This window comes from Pongo pygmaeus, chromosome 10 (assembly GCF_028885625.2).
Source record: "Pongo pygmaeus isolate AG05252 chromosome 10, NHGRI_mPonPyg2-v2.0_pri, whole genome shotgun sequence".
NCBI lineage: Eukaryota > Metazoa > Chordata > Mammalia > Primates > Hominidae > Pongo > Pongo pygmaeus.
Window position 1 is genome coordinate 110044161 of NC_072383.2, and position 16606 is coordinate 110060766.

Below are 16606 nucleotides of genomic sequence, written 5' to 3' on the forward strand. Positions count from 1 at the left end.
CATTGCTTCCTGTCCACAGCTTGTCAGCCCCTGATCCCAGGGTTGTCACCATCTGATCAATTGCTTTTTCTCTGCGCCTGGCACATAGTAAGCACTCAATAAACGCCACTGCCTGGGCCAGGGCCAGGGAGGGGTCCACCTTCCTGTGGCCTGGCTGCCCTCCGGGCCAAAAACCCTCCCTGGCACAGTCCCGTCCATAGCTTGGACTACAGCTGACTGCTCTGGGCTGGCAACTTCCTGCCCGGAGCAGCCTGAACAGCCCCCTCTCCCCTGAGAAGGTCTTTTGTTCCAGCTCCCCGTGACGCCCCGAGCCCAGCCCATGAGGCAGGCCCCCCTGTGGCTTCCCATGGCAGGCGAGCCTGACTCCGAGGCTGGAGCTCTTTTCTAACAGTGATAGTAAGAAAATAGCAGCAGCCACTTATGAGCCCCGTGCCAAGCACACTGCAGACATCAGTTCTTTCTTTCTTATAGAGATATGGTCTGCTTCTGTCACTCAGGCTGGAGTGCAGTGGTGTGATCACAGCTCACTGCAGCCTCGACCTCCTGGGCTCAAGCAGTCTTCCCGCCTCAGCCTCCTGAGTAGCTGGGACTACAGGCCCAGCCACCATGCCAGGCTAATTTTTTTGTATTTATAGTAGACATAGGGTTTCATCATGTTGCCCAGCTTGGTCTCGAACTCTGGGGCTCAAGCAATCCTCCCACCTTGGACTCCCAAGGTATTGAGATGATAGGTGTGAGCCACTGAGCCCAGCCTCTCATTTTTGTTTTCTTCCTTTTGCCCTGTGACTGTTTTCCTGATCATTGGTGGGTTTGGGACCTGGACAGAGCTACTGCCGACTCCTGACTCCAGCTGGAGCTGAATGAGACCTTTATATTCTCTCCTCTGGGACTCACTCATTCATCCAATAAGCATTCATTGGGAAGTGAGCCCTTCTTGTGTGCATTTAGGCACCGATCAGACATTTTGGGGGTCCCTTCTGTGTGGGGGTCTCTATAATCACTAGCTATGGGGCCACTCTGTTTCAGTTTCCCCATCTGTATAATGGAAGTAATCGTTGGACCTACCTCCTAGGGCTGTTAGGAACCTTGGGAGAGGCAATATTTTGTAAAAGTAGTTAGAAAAATGCCTGATATGATCTTGGCATGGTGCCATGAGCCTGTAGTTGCAGCTACTCTGGAGGCTGAGGCAGGAGGATCTCTTGAGCCCAGGAGTTCGAGGCAGCAGTGAGCTATGATTGTGCCACTGCACTCCAGCCTGGAAGACAGAGTGAGACCCTGTCTCTAAAAAGAGAAAGAAAAATGTCTGATGTGTAGCAGAGGCTCAGTAAATGCGATTGTTCTTATGGGAGGACTGTGGAAGGGGCCCAATGAGGGGGGTTCCCAGCCGTTGCCTGGGCAGTGAGGGACCTGGAGTGGGTGCAGCTGTTCTGAGGAAGGTTCCTGCCAGGGTTTGGCCCTGCAGTTGGGCTTCAAGACTCTGACATACAGGACTGTGTGTCATCCTACCTACTGTGTGTGCGGTAGGATGGCCCAGGGGGCGGGGGAGGTTGGTTCATGCTGGTTGCCATGCATCTGCTGAGAGAGCAAGAGTTTGCAAATCCAACTGATCTCTTGCATTCATACGTTCATTCATTCAAGAGGCATTCATTGAGCTCCTGCTGTATGCTAGGAGCTGGAGATGAAGCAGGGAATGACTCATGGAACTCAGTCTGGTGGAGAGATAGTCACTAATAAAAGCATCCTGTCAAGTGATAATGTGTGACCAGTGTGCTGAAGGTCAAGTTCAGTTGGGAGCTTAGAAGAGGCTTCTCTTATGTGCAATTGGAAGCAGACAGGGCAGAGGGAATGGCTCATGCCAACACCCACAGGCAGCCGGCGTGACTAGAGGCAGATCGTGTAGGTGGGGCAGGAGCCTGGGTCTGGAATCACAGCTCTCTGGGCATCCTCCAAGCCATGAGAGCAGTGCCTGTCTCACCTGTGTCAAGGCTGGGTGTGGGGAACAGTAGGACTGACCAAGAACAGGTGCCCTCATGCAGGGGTAAGACCCTCCCCCTTCAGGGACAGGAAGAACATGGTGGCCAAGGGCAGATGTGGCCCCTCCCTCTCCCTTCCCATCTGCCTGACAGCTTTTACTGACTACTTACTGTGTGCAAAGTACCTACTGTGTGCGGGTCCCAAGGACCCTGTGATGTACAAAACTGTCGACTATAGCAGGGCACGGTGGCTCATGCCTGTAATCCCAGCACTTTGGGAGGCCAAAGCGGGAGGGCTGCTTGAGCCCAGGAGTTTGAGACCAGCCTAGGCAACATAGTGAGACCCCATCTCTACAAAAAATACAAAAATTAACCAGGTGTCATGGTGTGTGCCTGTAGTCTTAGCACTTTGGGAGGCCAAGATGAGGATAGCTTGAGCCTGGGAGGTCTAGGCTGCAGTGAGCCATGATTATGCCACTGCACTCCAGCCTGGGTGACAGAACAAGACCCTGTCTCAAAAAAAAAAAACATTGTCGACTCTGCATGGCCCCCTTCCAGCGAGGGCAGAGGCACCTACTTGTGCTTTTTGGGGTCTCTTGTGGAGATCGGCCATGGGGGTTCCACCATGGCCTCATGTGGCAGGGGCACCCTTTGTTGCCACTGCCCTGCAGACATGCCCAGCGGGACATGGCCACATGCAGAGACGGTGCCTGTGGAGGGGTGTGTGGCAGAGAGAACCCCATTTGCAGGTTCACATCTCCACCTTGCGTTCCCTTTCACGGGTTCCCTACAGACACCTTGCAAGGTGGATGCCATGCTGCCACCTGATTGGCAGATGAGGAAATCCAAGTTCAGAGAGGTTGAGTCAGGCATCAGGAGCCACACAGCCAATACGTGGCCCCCTTTGTAATGTGAGCCCTGGGAGAGCAGTGTTCGTCTGTGCTGTTCACCGTGGTATCTCGGGGCCTAGCCTGGTGTCTGGCACACAGTAGGCCCTCAGTAACACCTGAAGAGAGGATGAAGGAGGGCGTGATTGGAGGCAGCAATTGTACCCAGGCCCCTGTGGCTCTGTAGCTTGTGCTGTGCAGCCACTACCCCTGCCCAGGGAGGGAGTCACTGGAGTGGCACTGCTGTTCATTCAGGGTATGCTGATATCAGGGATCTGGGGCCCAGTTTTGTGCCCGAGTAGGGAGAGCATTTCTTCTCCATCTTGAAGAGCGACACGGATATGTGGTCCCCAGCAGGGGCCCAGGCCCAGCCAGGGTCAGGAGGAAGGAAGGATGGTGCCCACAGAGGTCCCAACTGTTCTGCACTGTGGACAGCAGAGGGGTGGGGGGTCTCAGTGCCATTCTGGTGATGTTGTGCCTAAGGAAAGGCCCTCTGGCCATGGGAGGAGAAGAGTGCCCCAGTTGAGATGGGCAGGCAAAGGTCTGCCAGTCCTGAGGGTCCCCTGCCAGTGCAGGAAATCCCTCTGGACCCCCTGTGACTTTTGTTAATTTATTCCTTTTTATTTTTTGTTTTATATTTATTTTTGTTTTTGTTTTTGTGTGTGTGATTTTTTTTTTTTTTTTTTTTTGAGACGGGGTCTTGCTCTGTCACCCAGGCTGGAGTGCAGTGGCACCATCTCAGCTCACTGCAACCTCCACCTCCTGGATTCAAGCATTTCTCCTGCCCCAGACTCCCGAGTAGCTGGGACTACAGGCGCCCACCACCACAACCGGCTAATTTTTGTATTTTTAGTAAAGACGGGGTTTCACCACGTTGGCCAGGCTGGTCTCTAACTCCTGACCTCAAGTAATCCACCCGCCTCGGCCTCCCAAAGTGCTGGGATTACAGGCATGAGCCACCGCGCGTGGCTGGTGCTGCGATTTGAACCCACATTCCAGAATGTGTGTTCATAGCCATCCTTGCTGGAGATAAGCAGTAACAGGCTTCTTGGTTACTTCCCCGCCATCCCCACACCCCAATTCTGATTCCTCCCCAGAGGTACTCACTGTTTCAGGATGAGTTTGCTTTTGCCAGACCTTTTTTGCCCACCATTTACAAAATGTTTGTGTACACATAAACATTAGTAGTTTGGTTTTATGTATGTTCATGTAAATGGGATTGTCTAGGGTGTCTTGTTCTGCCATTTGCTTTTTCGAGTAGTGAATAGCCCTGGGGCTCTCCCAGAGGTGGTGGGGTGGGTCTTCCTCACCCTTTCCCCATGATGCAGAGTCTTCCAGCCTATAGATGGGCCAGATTCTTTCACCAGTCTCCAGCTGGTGGGCATTTAGGTTGTTTCTAGTTTTTCCCCATTATAAACGTTGCAGCAGGAAATATGTAGCAGGGAGCAAGTATTTCTCTTGAATACTTAAAAGTGGGATTCCTAGAGCCTAATTGCTCTGGCTAGGACTGTCAGGACTGTGTTAAATAGAAGTGACCAGAGTGGGCACCCTTTTCTCATCCCTGGCCTTAAAGGAAAAGTTGTAACTTTTCACCATTAAGTACAATGTTAGCTGTGTGCTTGTCATATAGGGCCTTTATTTTTTTTATTTATTTATTTATTTTTTGAGACAGGGTCACTCTGTTGCCTGGGCTGGCGTTCAATGGCTGATCATGGCTTACTGCAGCCTTGACTTCCTCAGGCTCCCAAGTAGTTAGGACTACAGGTGCGCGTGCTGCAACGCCAACTCATTTTTGTGTTTGTTTTTTTTGGAGAGATGGGCTTTCACCATGTTGCCCAGGCTGGTCTCAAACTCCTGGGCTCAAGTGATCCTCCTGCCTCAGCCTCCCAAAGTGCTGGGATTACAGGCCTGAGCCTCCGAGCTCAGCCTTTATATAGGGCCTTCAGTGTGTTGAGGTACAACATACCATCTATGCTTAATTTGTTGAAAGTTTTTATCATAAAGATATGTTGAATTTTGTCAAATACTCTCTCTGCATCTATCGAGATGATCATACGGTTTTTGTACTTCAAAAGCAGGATTCCAGAGTCTAGAATCAATTCTGCCAAACTGGCCATGCCCCTTACAGACTGCCACTTGGTAGGGGAGTGCGTGTTTCCCTGCATCTTCACCAGCACTGGGTGTTATGGTGGCGTTGGATTTTTGCTGTGGTGTGCGGTGTGTAACGGGGCCTATACCTGCTTGCCCACCTGCTTACTCCTTGTCCCCCCGCCTCCACCCACGTGTCTTTCAGCCCGGCCGCACCACCTGGGTCTCCGCCATGAACGGGCCTGCCCTGCAGCCCTCCTCGGCCTCCTCCGCGCCCTCGGCCTCCCCGGCGGCGGCCCCGCGGGGCTGGAGCGAGTTCTGTGAGTTGCACGCGGTGGCGGCTGCCCGGGAGCTGGCCCGCCAGTACTGGCTGTTCGCCCGAGAGCATCCGCAGCACGCGCCGCTGCGTGCCGAGCTGGTGTCGCTGCAGTTCACCGACCTGTTCCAGCGCTACTTCTGCCGCGAGGTGCGCGACGGCCGCGCGCCGGGCCGCGACTACCGGGACACAGGCCGTGGGCCCCCCGCCAAGGCCGAGGCGTCCCCGGAGCCAGGCCCGGGCCCCGCCGCCCCTGGCCTGCCCAAGGCCCGCAGCTCTGAGGAGCTGGCCCCGCCGCGGCCGCCCGGGCCCTGCTCCTTCCAGCACTTTCGCCGCAGCCTCCGCCACATCTTCCGCCGCCGCTCGGCCGGGGAGCTGCCAGCGGCCCACACCGCTGCTGCCCCCGGGACCCCCGGAGAGGCTGCTGAGACCCCCGCCCGGCCTGGCCTGGCCAAGAAGCTCCTGCCCTGGAGCCTGGCCCGGGAGCCGCCACCCGAGGCCCTGAAGGAGGCGGTGCTGCGCTACAGCCTGGCCGACGAGGCCTCCATGGACAGCGGGGCGCGCTGGCAGCGCGGGAGGCTGGCGCTGTGCCGGGCCCCGGGCCCCCATGGCCCCGACCGCGTGCTGGAGCTCTTCGACCCACCCAAGGTAAGTAAGCCCTGCCCGCGGGGTTGCGCACTGCGCTGCGCCCTTCGCCTTCACCCTGGGGAGAGCGCGGGCTGGGGAGGTGCGATGGCTTTCCAGCTGGAGGCCACAGAGTGCCCAGAGGGAACTAGGCCCTCTTAAAAAAGAACTTTTAGGCCGAGTGCAATGGCTCATGCCTGTAATCCCAGCACTTTTGGGAAGCCGCGGCAGGAGGATCGCTTGAGCCCAGGACTTCGAGACCAGCTTGGGCAACTTAGTGAGACCCTACCTCTATAAAAAATTAGCCAGGTGTGGTGGCGCGTGCCTGTGGTCCCAGCTGCTCGGGAGACTGAGAAGGGAGGATGACTTGAGCCCAGGAGGTGGAGGCTGCAGTGAGCCGTGATCATGCCAACACACTCCAAGCCTGGGTGATGGAGTAAGACCCTGTCTCTAAATAAATACAATAAAAAATAACTTTTTATTTTAGAATTTTAGATTTACAGGCCAGGTGCAGTGGGTCACGCCTGTAACCCCAGCACTTTGGGAGGCCAAGGTGGGCAGATCATTTGAGGCCAGGGGTTCAAGACCAGTCTGGCCAACATAGTGAAACCCTGTCTCTACTAATAAAAAATTAGCTGGGCACAGTGGCGCACGCCTGTAATCCCGGCTACTTGGGAGGCTGAGGCAGGAGAATCACTTGAACCTGGGAGGGAAGGTTACAGTGAACCAAGATTGCACCACTGTATTCCAGCCTTGTTGACAGAGTGAGACTCTGTCTCAAAAAAAAAAAAGAATTTTAGACTTACAGGAAAGTTGCAAAGATAGTAGTGTTCCTTTACACATGGTACCCAGCTTCACCGAAGGTTCACATCTTATGCTGCTGTGTACATTGGTTGTAGCTAAGGAACCAGCACGGGTACATCACTATTAGCTAAACGCCACTGTTCCTTTGGCTTTGCCAGTTTTCCTCTAATGTCCCTTTTCTGTTCCAGCTTGCCCCCCAGGATACCACATGAGGTTTAGTCATTACGTCTCCTTAGGCGCCTCTTGGCTGTAACAGTTTCCAACCCTCTATTGCTGATAGCCTTCGCAGTTTTGAGGAGTACCAGTCAAGGATTTTGTACAATGTCCAGGGACACCTTTTTGGTTTCACATTTGGGTGTCATGTGGGCTGGTAGCAGGTCACTCTGAGATCCGTGAAAACTGTGACTCAGACTGGCATTGACAGATTGGTGTTTTATTTCCAGAGGGCTCAAAACCATCAGAGAATTTCTCTGCACCTCCTGTGGCTTGGTGATGTTTTGCAAGTTAAAAAGAATTTGTCCTTTGGCGAAACCCCATTGCTACAAAAAATACCAAAATTAGCTGGGCGTGGTGGTGTACGCCTGTGGTCCCAGCTACTCTGGAGGCTATGGTGGGAAGATGGCTTGAGCCCAGAAGACCAAGGCTGCAGTGAGCCAAGATTGCGCCACAGCACTACAGCCTAGGCGACAGAGCGAGACCCTGTCTCAAAAAAAAAAAAAAAAAAAAAAAAGTTCTTTTCCTTCACAGCTGGCTTAATTCCTACTGTGCTGTTGAGGCTGAAAGGTCACTGTGTTCTACTCACCTGACAGGCTCCATCTTTGACTCAGGTATGCATGACAGGACCATATGGCTTTCATCTAATTGCTCTCTCTTTGGGATCCTGTTACGTGGTAGGGCCTTACTCTAGAGCATGAGCAAAACCGATGTGATACTGGCCCTGAGGGGCTCACGATGGGGGTGGAGGAAACCTATGGTTACTCTTTCATTCATTCGACAGATGTTTATGGAGCACCTGCTATGTGTTAGGCACATGCTAGGTTCTAGGGGACTAGGTGGTCTAGTGGAGGCTGTTGAGGAAATAAACCCACAAATGAGCATGGAATTAAAAATGGTAAATTGTGTTCTAAAACTGGTAAATTGTGTTCTAAAGGAAAAGCAATGGGGTCTCTGGGAGGATAACTGAGGGGTCCCGGTTTGGTGGTTTGGGAGAGTCATCCAAGAATCCTTTGAAGTAACCTTTTCAAACTTGACTGTGGCATAACATGCAGACCTGGAAGTGTGTGAAGTGTGAGACACATCTGAAGCTCTGTGTTTCTGTGTGTGCAACGCCAGTGACCAGCACCCCAGAGGGCTCCTTCATGCCTCCCCCAGGCCAGTGCCCTGTACCCCCATACATACCACCTCTTGTCACCACAGGTTCGATTCTTCTGTTCTTGAATGTCATGTGAATGGAATCACACAGTAGGTTGCCTTTGTTTTATTTTATTATTTATTTTGAGAGAGGATCTCACTGTGTCGCCTAGGCTGGAGTGCAGTGGTGTGATCATGGCTCATTGTAGCCTCAACCTCCCAGCCTCAGGTTATCTTCGTGCCTCAGCCTCCCCAGTAGCTGGGATCACCGTCACGTGCCACCACTCCCAGCTAATAAATAGGTTGCCTTTTATTTCTAGCTCCTTTTGCCCAGCATAATGTTTTAGAGATTGATCACATTGATCATACATGTCAATAGTGTCTTCCTTTTTTTTTTTTTGAGACAAGGTCTCGCTCTGTCACCCAGCTGGAGTGCAGTGGCTCGATCTCAGCTTACTGCATCCTCTGCCTCCTGTCCTCCTGGGCTCAAGCAGTCCTCCCACCTCAGCCTCCCGAGTAACTGGGACCACAGGCACGTGCCACCACACCTGGCTAATTTTTGTATTTTTTGTGAAGATGGGATTTCACCATGTTGTCAAGGCTGGTATTGAACTCCTGGGCTCAAATGATCCCCCCACTTCGGCCTCCCAAAGTGCTGGGATTACTGGCATGAGCCACCGCGCCCAGCCGGGTTTGTTTCTTTTGAGTACTGAATAGATTCCATTGCACAGATGTCTCCATGTCCCACAACTGGTTTATCCCATCCTCTGTTGATGAATATTTGGGTTGTTTCTATTTTGATTTATGAATAAGGCTGTTATGAAGTTTGCATCTAGGTCTAAATATAGACACACATCCTTTCATTTCTCTCAGGTGGATTCCTAGAAGTGGCATTGCTCAGTCATAGAGTAGGTACATGTTTACTTTAGAGAAATTGCCAGACTTTTCCCAAAGCAGCTGCACCATTTTGTGTCCCACCGGCAGTGGGTGAGAGTTCCGGGTGGTTCCGCTTCCCCACCAACACTTGAGCACTTGGTGGGTTTTTTTGTGTTTTGTTTTGTTTTGTTTTGTTTTTGTTTTGAGACGGAGTCTTGCTCTGTTGCCCAGGCTGGAGTGCAGTGGCGCCATCTCGGCTCGCTGCAACCTCCATCTCCTGGGTTCAAGCTGATTCTCCTGCCTTAGCTTCCCAAATAGCTGGGATTACAGGCGCGTGCCACCACACCCAGCTGATTTTTGTATTTTTAGTAGAAATGGGGTTTCACCACGTTAGCCAGGCACTTGGTGTTGAGAGTCACCGCCAGTGGCTGCATTCCCGGATCTCAAGGTGGCTTTACTTTGCATTTCCCTGATGACTCACAGAGTTAGTTAAGCACCTTTTCATATGTTGATTGGCCATCGGAATTTGGTCGTTTGTGAAGTGCATGTTTTTATTGTCTGTCTAGCCTTTTTTTTAATTGATTTGTAAAAGTCGTTATATATTTTGGACAATTTCTTTGCGTTTTAAACGTCATTTCCTACCTTTATGGGCTGGCTTTTCATGAAAAACAGTTTTTTTTTGTTTTTTCTTGAGACGGAGTCTCACTCTGTTGCCCAGGCTGGAGTGCGGTGGCGCAATCTCGGCTCACTGCAACCTCTGCCTCCTGGGTTCAAGTGATTCTCCTGCCTCAGCCTCCCGAGTAGCTGGGATTACAGGCGCATGCTACCACGCCTGGCTAATTTTTTGTATTTTTAGTAGAGATGGGTTTTCGCCACGTTGGCCAGGCTGGTCTTGAACTCCTGACCTCGTGATCCACCTGCCTCAGCCTCCCAAAGTACTGGGATTACAGGCGTGAGCTACCACGCCCAGCCTCAGTTTTTGTATTTTTAGTAGAGATGGGGTTTCACCACGTTGGCCAGGCTGCTCTTGAACTCCTGACCTCAGGTGATCTGTCCACCTCGGCCTCCCAAAGTGCTGGGATTACAGGTGCGAGCCACCACGCCTGGCCAGGAGGTCACTTACTTTCATTCTAAGTAAATCACTGGGCCTTCCAGGCAGAGGGAACAGCATGGGCAGAGACCCTGAGTGGGGAATGTGTTTAGCATGTTTTGAAGAAAGGACAACATGAAGAGGCCAGTATGGTGGGAGCAGAGAGAGGGAGATAGGGAGCGGGGAAGTACATGTGGGTGGAGGACACTGGGAACGGGAGGACTTAGTGTTTTATTCCAAGCACAATCAGAAGCTGTTGGGAAAACGCAAGCACAGATAAAAAACGGTTTTCTCATCATTTGTTAAAAATCTTGAGGCTGTGTCACCATGAAAGACAAATAACGGCCCCAATACATGATCTTATCTGTGCGACACTGTGGGGGTTTTTTTTTTTTTTTTTTTTTTTTTTTGAGACAGAGTCTTGCTCTGTCGCCCAGGCTGGAGTGCAGTGCACGGTGTCAGCTCACTGCCAGCTCCGCCTCCCGAGTTCACGCCATTCTCCTGCCTCAGCCTCCCAGGTAGCTGGGACTACAGATGCCCGCCACCACACCTGGCTAATTTTTTGTATTTTTAGTAGAGACGGGGTTTCACTGTGTTAGCCAGGATGGTTTCGATCTCCTGACCTCGTTATCTGCCCGCCTCGGCCTCCCAAAGTGCTGGGATTACAGGCGTGAGCCACTGCGCCCGGCCGGGGTTCTTAACTTTGAAAAACAACCTCTGTGGCTGGGCGCAGTGGCTCATGCCAGTAATCCCAGCACTTAGGGAGACCGAGGCAGATTACCTGAGATCGGGAGTTCGAGACCAGCCTGGCCAACATGGTGAAACCCCATCTCTACTAAAAAATATCTTGGTGGCCAAGCGTGTGGCTCATGCCTATAATCCCAGCACTTTGGGAGGCTGAGGCAGGTGGATCATCTGAGGTCAGGAGCTCGAGACCAGCCTGACCAACATGGTTAAACCCCGTCTCTACTGAAAATACAAAATTAGCCTGGTGTGGTGGCACATGCCTATAATCCCAGCTACTAGGGAGGCTGAGGCAGGAGAATCACTTGAACCCAGGAGGCGGAGGTTGCAGTGAGCTGAGATCATGCTACTGCACTCTAGCCTGGGTGACAAGAGCGAAACTCCGTCTCAAAAAAATAAGTAAATATATAAAAAATAAAAATAATCTTGGAAGACCAGGTATTGGGAGCCAGCTGGCCCTGGGTTTGAATAATGAATAAGCTGCTTTCTCAGCTCTGGGGCAAGTGGCATCACCTTTCTGAGACTCAGTTTCCCTCTCTGTACATTGGGGGGTACTCATAGTTCCTACCCCATAGGGCTGTGTGTCTTGGTGGGGAGAGCGCATGTGCCACATTCCTGGCGCTGGGAGCACTCCATGAGTGCTGTGTTGCTGTTGCCACGGTTGTTGTGACTTTAGGCGGTTATGGTTTTGACTTTAGGCGGAGAGCCCAGGTTTATTTCCAATGCTTGCTGGGCCCTCAGGGGAAGGCATCCCCAAGACTCCTGTTCTCTGGGAGCCCTGATGGTAGGGCCCCATCAGATTCCTTAGGGCTTTTCCCAATCTAGGGAACCAGGGAGGTCCCAGAGGGCTTTGCCGTAGCCCTGGCTGACAGGCTCTGTCACAGGCTTGGTGGTTGCTGCGGGGCCTGGGGTGTTGCCTGCAAAGCAAGCAGCCCTAGAGAGGCTTCTCCTAGCCCCTCGGAGCATCGGGTGGAACAGTCCGGGCGGCTCAGGAGCATCCCCTCAGTGACTCTGTGTCCAGGTGATGGGCCAAGGGTGCTCAGACCACAAGTCTTGCATGTGCCTGCCAGGTAGTCAACTGTGACCCCTGACCTCTAACCCAGGGGTTGGCTCTGGGAACAGTTTTAAACAAAAGGAAAAGAAAGTTCTGACAACCAGTGGGTGGTGGCGAAGGGCTTAAGCTTTGGATCTGCACTTGTGGTCTGTCACTTAAAGGGTGCCCCACAGGAGAGGGAGCAGATGTAATCCCAGTGCCAGCCTGGTGGAGGCCCTGCTGCCCAGAGCTGGAAGAGGCTTTGGAAGGAGAGAGCCAAGAGAAGGCAGCTGCCCAGAAGTCTGAGGCCAGGTGGGCCCAGCCCACAGGTGAGCCTCACCTGCAGTTGGGCCCCAGCTCTGCCCCCGACCTGCTGTGCGACGCCAGGCCTGTGGAGCAGAGTGACGGTGCAGCACCTCCAGGGGCACTGTGAGGGCTGCACTGGGATAGAGCGCTCTGTGACCGGGGGTGTGCAAGGGGAGGCCACAGCCTGCTGGGGGTGGGGGTGCGGGTGGAGGAGATGTCTGTGTTTTCCAAGGTCAGGAGAAGGGGAGAAAAGTCCCAGCTTTCTCTGGTCTCAGTGGCCACTGCAGGTGGGCAGCGTGGGCCCTTGGGAGGTGGGAGGGGGCTGCCTTCCCTGGGGTCGGTCAGCAAAGGCCCCTTGGCAGGAGGTGCCGGTCCTGATAGATCTGGGTGAAGGAGTCCCAGGCTGAGGAATGGCAGGTTCACAAGCCCTGCAGTGAGCGTGAACCAGGCAAGTTTGTGGAATAGCCAGGCAGCCTGGGGTTCGAGGGAGCAGGGAGGGGTAGTGGAGCTGGATTGCAGAGGCCCTTGTGGGCCACAGTGGGGACTTTAGGTTTTACATTAAGAGCAGTGGGAACAATTGGAGGATTTAGGCCTAGAGGGCCTGAGACACTTGCTGGGGCTGCCTGGGGGTGGGAGTGGGTGCAAGGGACCCTCCAGGCCACCTGTGGTCTCCCAGCTCAGGCCCGCGATGGGAGAGTATGGCATGATTTCTTCTAGAGACCTCCTTCCCCTGGGCACCGCTGAGCCCCAGGCAGGGCAAGGACGGGAGCAGTGTGTTTATGTGGGAGAAAGGTGACATGCCTTTCATCACCCATCATCGGGGTCACGACCGACACTCTTGCAACAAGACAGGTCAGCAAGACAAAAGCATCACAAAGTTATTGAATCAAAGTTTCATATGACATGTAGCCTTCAGGAATGAAGACCGAAAGACCCCAGGAAATGGTCGGTCTGGTGTTTAGGTTTGATGGAGCAGGGATAGCTGTGTAAAAATGGGATTGGGACGAAAGGGTGTGATCTACTGAGCTAGATGGAGGCGGGGTCCCAGCAAGGCCTGCTTGCTCCCATTTCTCTTGGCCTCTGCATGGTGTTCCTTCCTCCCGGTATAGGGCAGGACCTTTCTGGAACTTACAACCTGCCTCCCTCAGACAAGGTAGGTTGGAGAATTTCTCTGTGGATGGCTCCTACCCAGGAAGGTAGGGGAAGGTTAGAGTTGTATTTCTAGGTTTTATGGCTGGCTTTCAGGGAGAGGGGTTCTAGATTCTATGACCCACCTTGAGGAAGAATTCTGGTTCCGTTTTTCTTTTTTCTGTCTTTTTTTGTTGTTGTTGTTAAGAGAGATGGGGATTTGCTATGTTGCCCAGGCTGGCCTCGAACTCCTGGCCTCAAGTGATCCTGCTGCCTCAGCCTCCCAGTGTTGGGATTACAGGCGTGAGCCACTGTGCCCAGCCGCCTAGTTTCTATGACTCGCTTCAGGGGAGAAGGAGGGTGAGAGAGACAGGAGGGCAGAAGGAGGTGAGAGAGACTTTGCTTCTGAGGGCCCCTTCTGAGCCCTTCTAGTCTTCTTTAGTTCAAGTACTTAGCATGCCACAGCACCTTTCTTTGGGGTGTCGTTTTCTGAGCCCCAACATTCATAGCCCTGAATGTGTGCCTCTGTGTGCCATGCGTTGCCCTAAATTCTTGGACCTTCCCGTGAGCTGGAGTTCACTGACCCATTTGACCGATGAGGAAACTGAGGCACTGGGAGACGCAAAGAGACTTGCTTAGGGTCATGAGGTGAAGGGGATCTGAACCCTGAGATGGGAATCCCTGATCCCGAGGGGCCCCTAACCCCAAGCCCCTGGCCACCTGCTGAACTGGTTCAAACCAGAGAGTGTATAACCCAGCTCCAGGCTGGGCTGGGCCTGAGGTGTGCGTCTCACCTGGCAGTTAAAAGAAAAGGAAATTGCACTGGTTGCCACATTTACAACCTAAAGCAGAGAGATTTCACAGAATCCAGACTTCTGGTTTCTCTTATGGAATCCGGGGATCGGCCGGGCACGGTGGCTCATACTTGTAATCCCAGGACTTTGGGAGGCCAAGGTGGATGGATCACTTGAGGTCAGGAGTTCAAGACCAGCCTGGCCAACATAGTGAAACCCAGTCTCTACTAAAAATACAAAAATTAGCTGGGCACGGTGACGTGTGCCTGTAATCCCAGCTACTTGGGAGGCTGAGGCAGGAGAATCGCTTGAGCCCAGGAGGCGGAGGTTGCAGTGAGCTGAGATTGCACCGTTGCACTCCAGCCTGGTCGACAGAGCAAGACTCCGTCTCAGGGAAAAAAAAAAAAAAAAAATCAGAGGATCTGGCGGTGCCAGGCCGGCATTGGAGGGGGTCCCAGCCTGGCCTGTGCTGCCGCTGGTTCAGCGGGAGAGCCTGACGGGGAGGCGAGAGCAGTGGGGGCCCTGGGGAAGGAGAAAGATTCCAGAAGCAGCTGCTAGGCTGGAGTAGCTGGCCTTGGGCCCCAGACCTTCCCGGGGAGATGGGGCTCCCATTTCAAATGGAGCATGCCCAGCCTGCCAGGCCTCAGTTTCCACATATGCCCAGGCATGGATTGGCTGAGATGGTCTTGAAGTCCTGCCGGCCCTGGTGGTTCTGGAGGTTGAGCCTCAGTTTCCCTCATCTGTACAGTGGAGGACATGATGGAGTTCTAGCTGTTGATAAATGCCCTTTAAACCACCATTTATTGGGCTTTCCTTATACAACAGGCAGTTTACTGACCTGGCTTCATTTTATCTTCACAGCGCCCTGTGAGGGTAGCTGCGCCATTAGGCGCATTTCACAGATGGGGAGACTAGGTCTGAGAGAGCTTAGGTGGCTTTCCCAAGGTCTCACAGCCCCTGTGGCTGTGAGGGGCTTGGAACCTGGGCAGTTGGCTGCCCCTGTGAGCAGTGAGTCCTTAGAAGGACTTACTGTCAGTATTACTGATGGCGCTGTTAACTAGGGCCCTGCGTGGGTGGGGGCACCTGTTTTGGGCTCTCGGACTAGGAAAAGCTCCTGTGGCCATTTTATCCAATGCCACCATTTTATAGATGCAGACACCGAGGCCTGGAGGGGGCTGGCCAGCGCCCCTCACCCGGCACGGAGGACTCTGCCTGGCACATCCCACCCATGGCCTCTGATGCCCAGCTTGGAGAAGTAGTAGAAGAGGGGCTGGGGGATGCCTCAGGGGGACTTAGCCCTCAGCCCTGAGCCCCCCGCTGCACCACAGGCCTGAGTGCCCAGGAGGCAGTGGTCTGGGTAGGAGTGGCTGCGACTCAGGGGCAAATGTGCTTCAGAGCCATCCCCACTCATCCCCTTTCGAGCCAGGTGTCCCTGGTGAGTGACTTGGCCTTGCTGGGCCTCGGTTTTCTCTTCTGTAAAATGGGAAGTGTCATGGGGGGGCAGGCTACGGTAAGCGCTGATTGGGCAGATGAGGGGCAGCCTCGGGCCCACCCTTCTGACAGGAGACATTTGGGGCACCCAGAAGCCCTGGAACAAGGCCACTCTGACCTTGATTTTGGGAGCACAAAGTCCCCCCAAGAGATAGCACAGGAGCCCAGGTGTCTGATGAGTGACCCATCCACTGGGGGCCTGAGTTCCCGGGTGTGCCTGGGTCTACAGGGGAGGCAGAGGCGCAGGTGGGCAGCTCCCTCTGGGTGGGCTGTGACCCCGCCTGGGCACAGGAGGGCCGTGCCCGTCCGTCCTTGCCGTGATTCTTCCAGGCAGCACCACCCTCACACCTCCTTTACAGAGGAGGAAACTGAGACCCGGGGAGGCCACAAGAGTCGGGCTCTGGGCCCAGAGCTTGGGCGGGGATGCAGGAGCCACCCCCATGCCTCCGGGTGTGGGAAAGAGGAAGCAGAAAGAAAGGGACGTCCGCCGGAGGCCTGGCGGTTTCCTCTCAGGGCAGGAGTGCGAGGAGGAGGAAGAGGAGGAGGAGGAGGGCCGGCAGGAAGCCGCCTCGGGCTCTGACAGGCGCAGGCCTGGCCTGCCACTGCCCTTCTGAGCCTGTGACCCGGGGGAAGGCACTTTGCCCCCCCGTGCCTCAGTTTACTCAAGTAAAAATAGCTGGATGATGGCTCCGGCCCCAGGATCAACTGAGTGCTGTCTGGGAAGCACCTAGAGCTGTGCCCAACACAGCCAGTGTTCGCTGGGGCCTGCAAGGCTCTGCTGCTGCAGGCATCACTGGCGTTGTCATTTTTATTTATTACTTATTTATTTATTTAGAGACAGAGTCTCACTCTGTCGCCCAGGTTAGAGCAGAGTGGTGTGATTTCAGCTCGCTGCAACCGCCGCCTCCAGGGTTCAAGCAATTCTCCTGCCTCAGCCTCCCGAGTAGCTGGGATTACAGGCACCCACCACCACACTCCGCTAATTTTTTTGTATTACTAGTAGAGATGCGGTTTCACCATGTTGGCCAGGCTGGTCTCGAACTCCTGGCCTCAGGCTGTCCATCTGCCTCGGCCTCCCAAAGTGCTAGGATTACAGGTGTGA

The 16606-nt window shown here is 53.8% G+C and overlaps 1 protein-coding gene across 2 annotated transcripts in view; it reads left to right on the forward strand.

Moving 5' to 3' along the window:
* Window positions 1-16606, forward strand: part of SH2B3 (SH2B adaptor protein 3) — a 45026-nt gene that overhangs the window by 6200 nt on the left and 22220 nt on the right. For both annotated transcript variants that reach the window (XM_054442146.1, XM_054442148.1), the window contains exon 2: window positions 5154-5912. In XM_054442146.1, the coding sequence (XP_054298121.1) occupies window positions 5181-5912 (732 nt within the window). In that variant the 5' untranslated portion in view covers window positions 5154-5180. The remainder of the gene's footprint in view (window positions 1-5153; window positions 5913-16606) is intronic.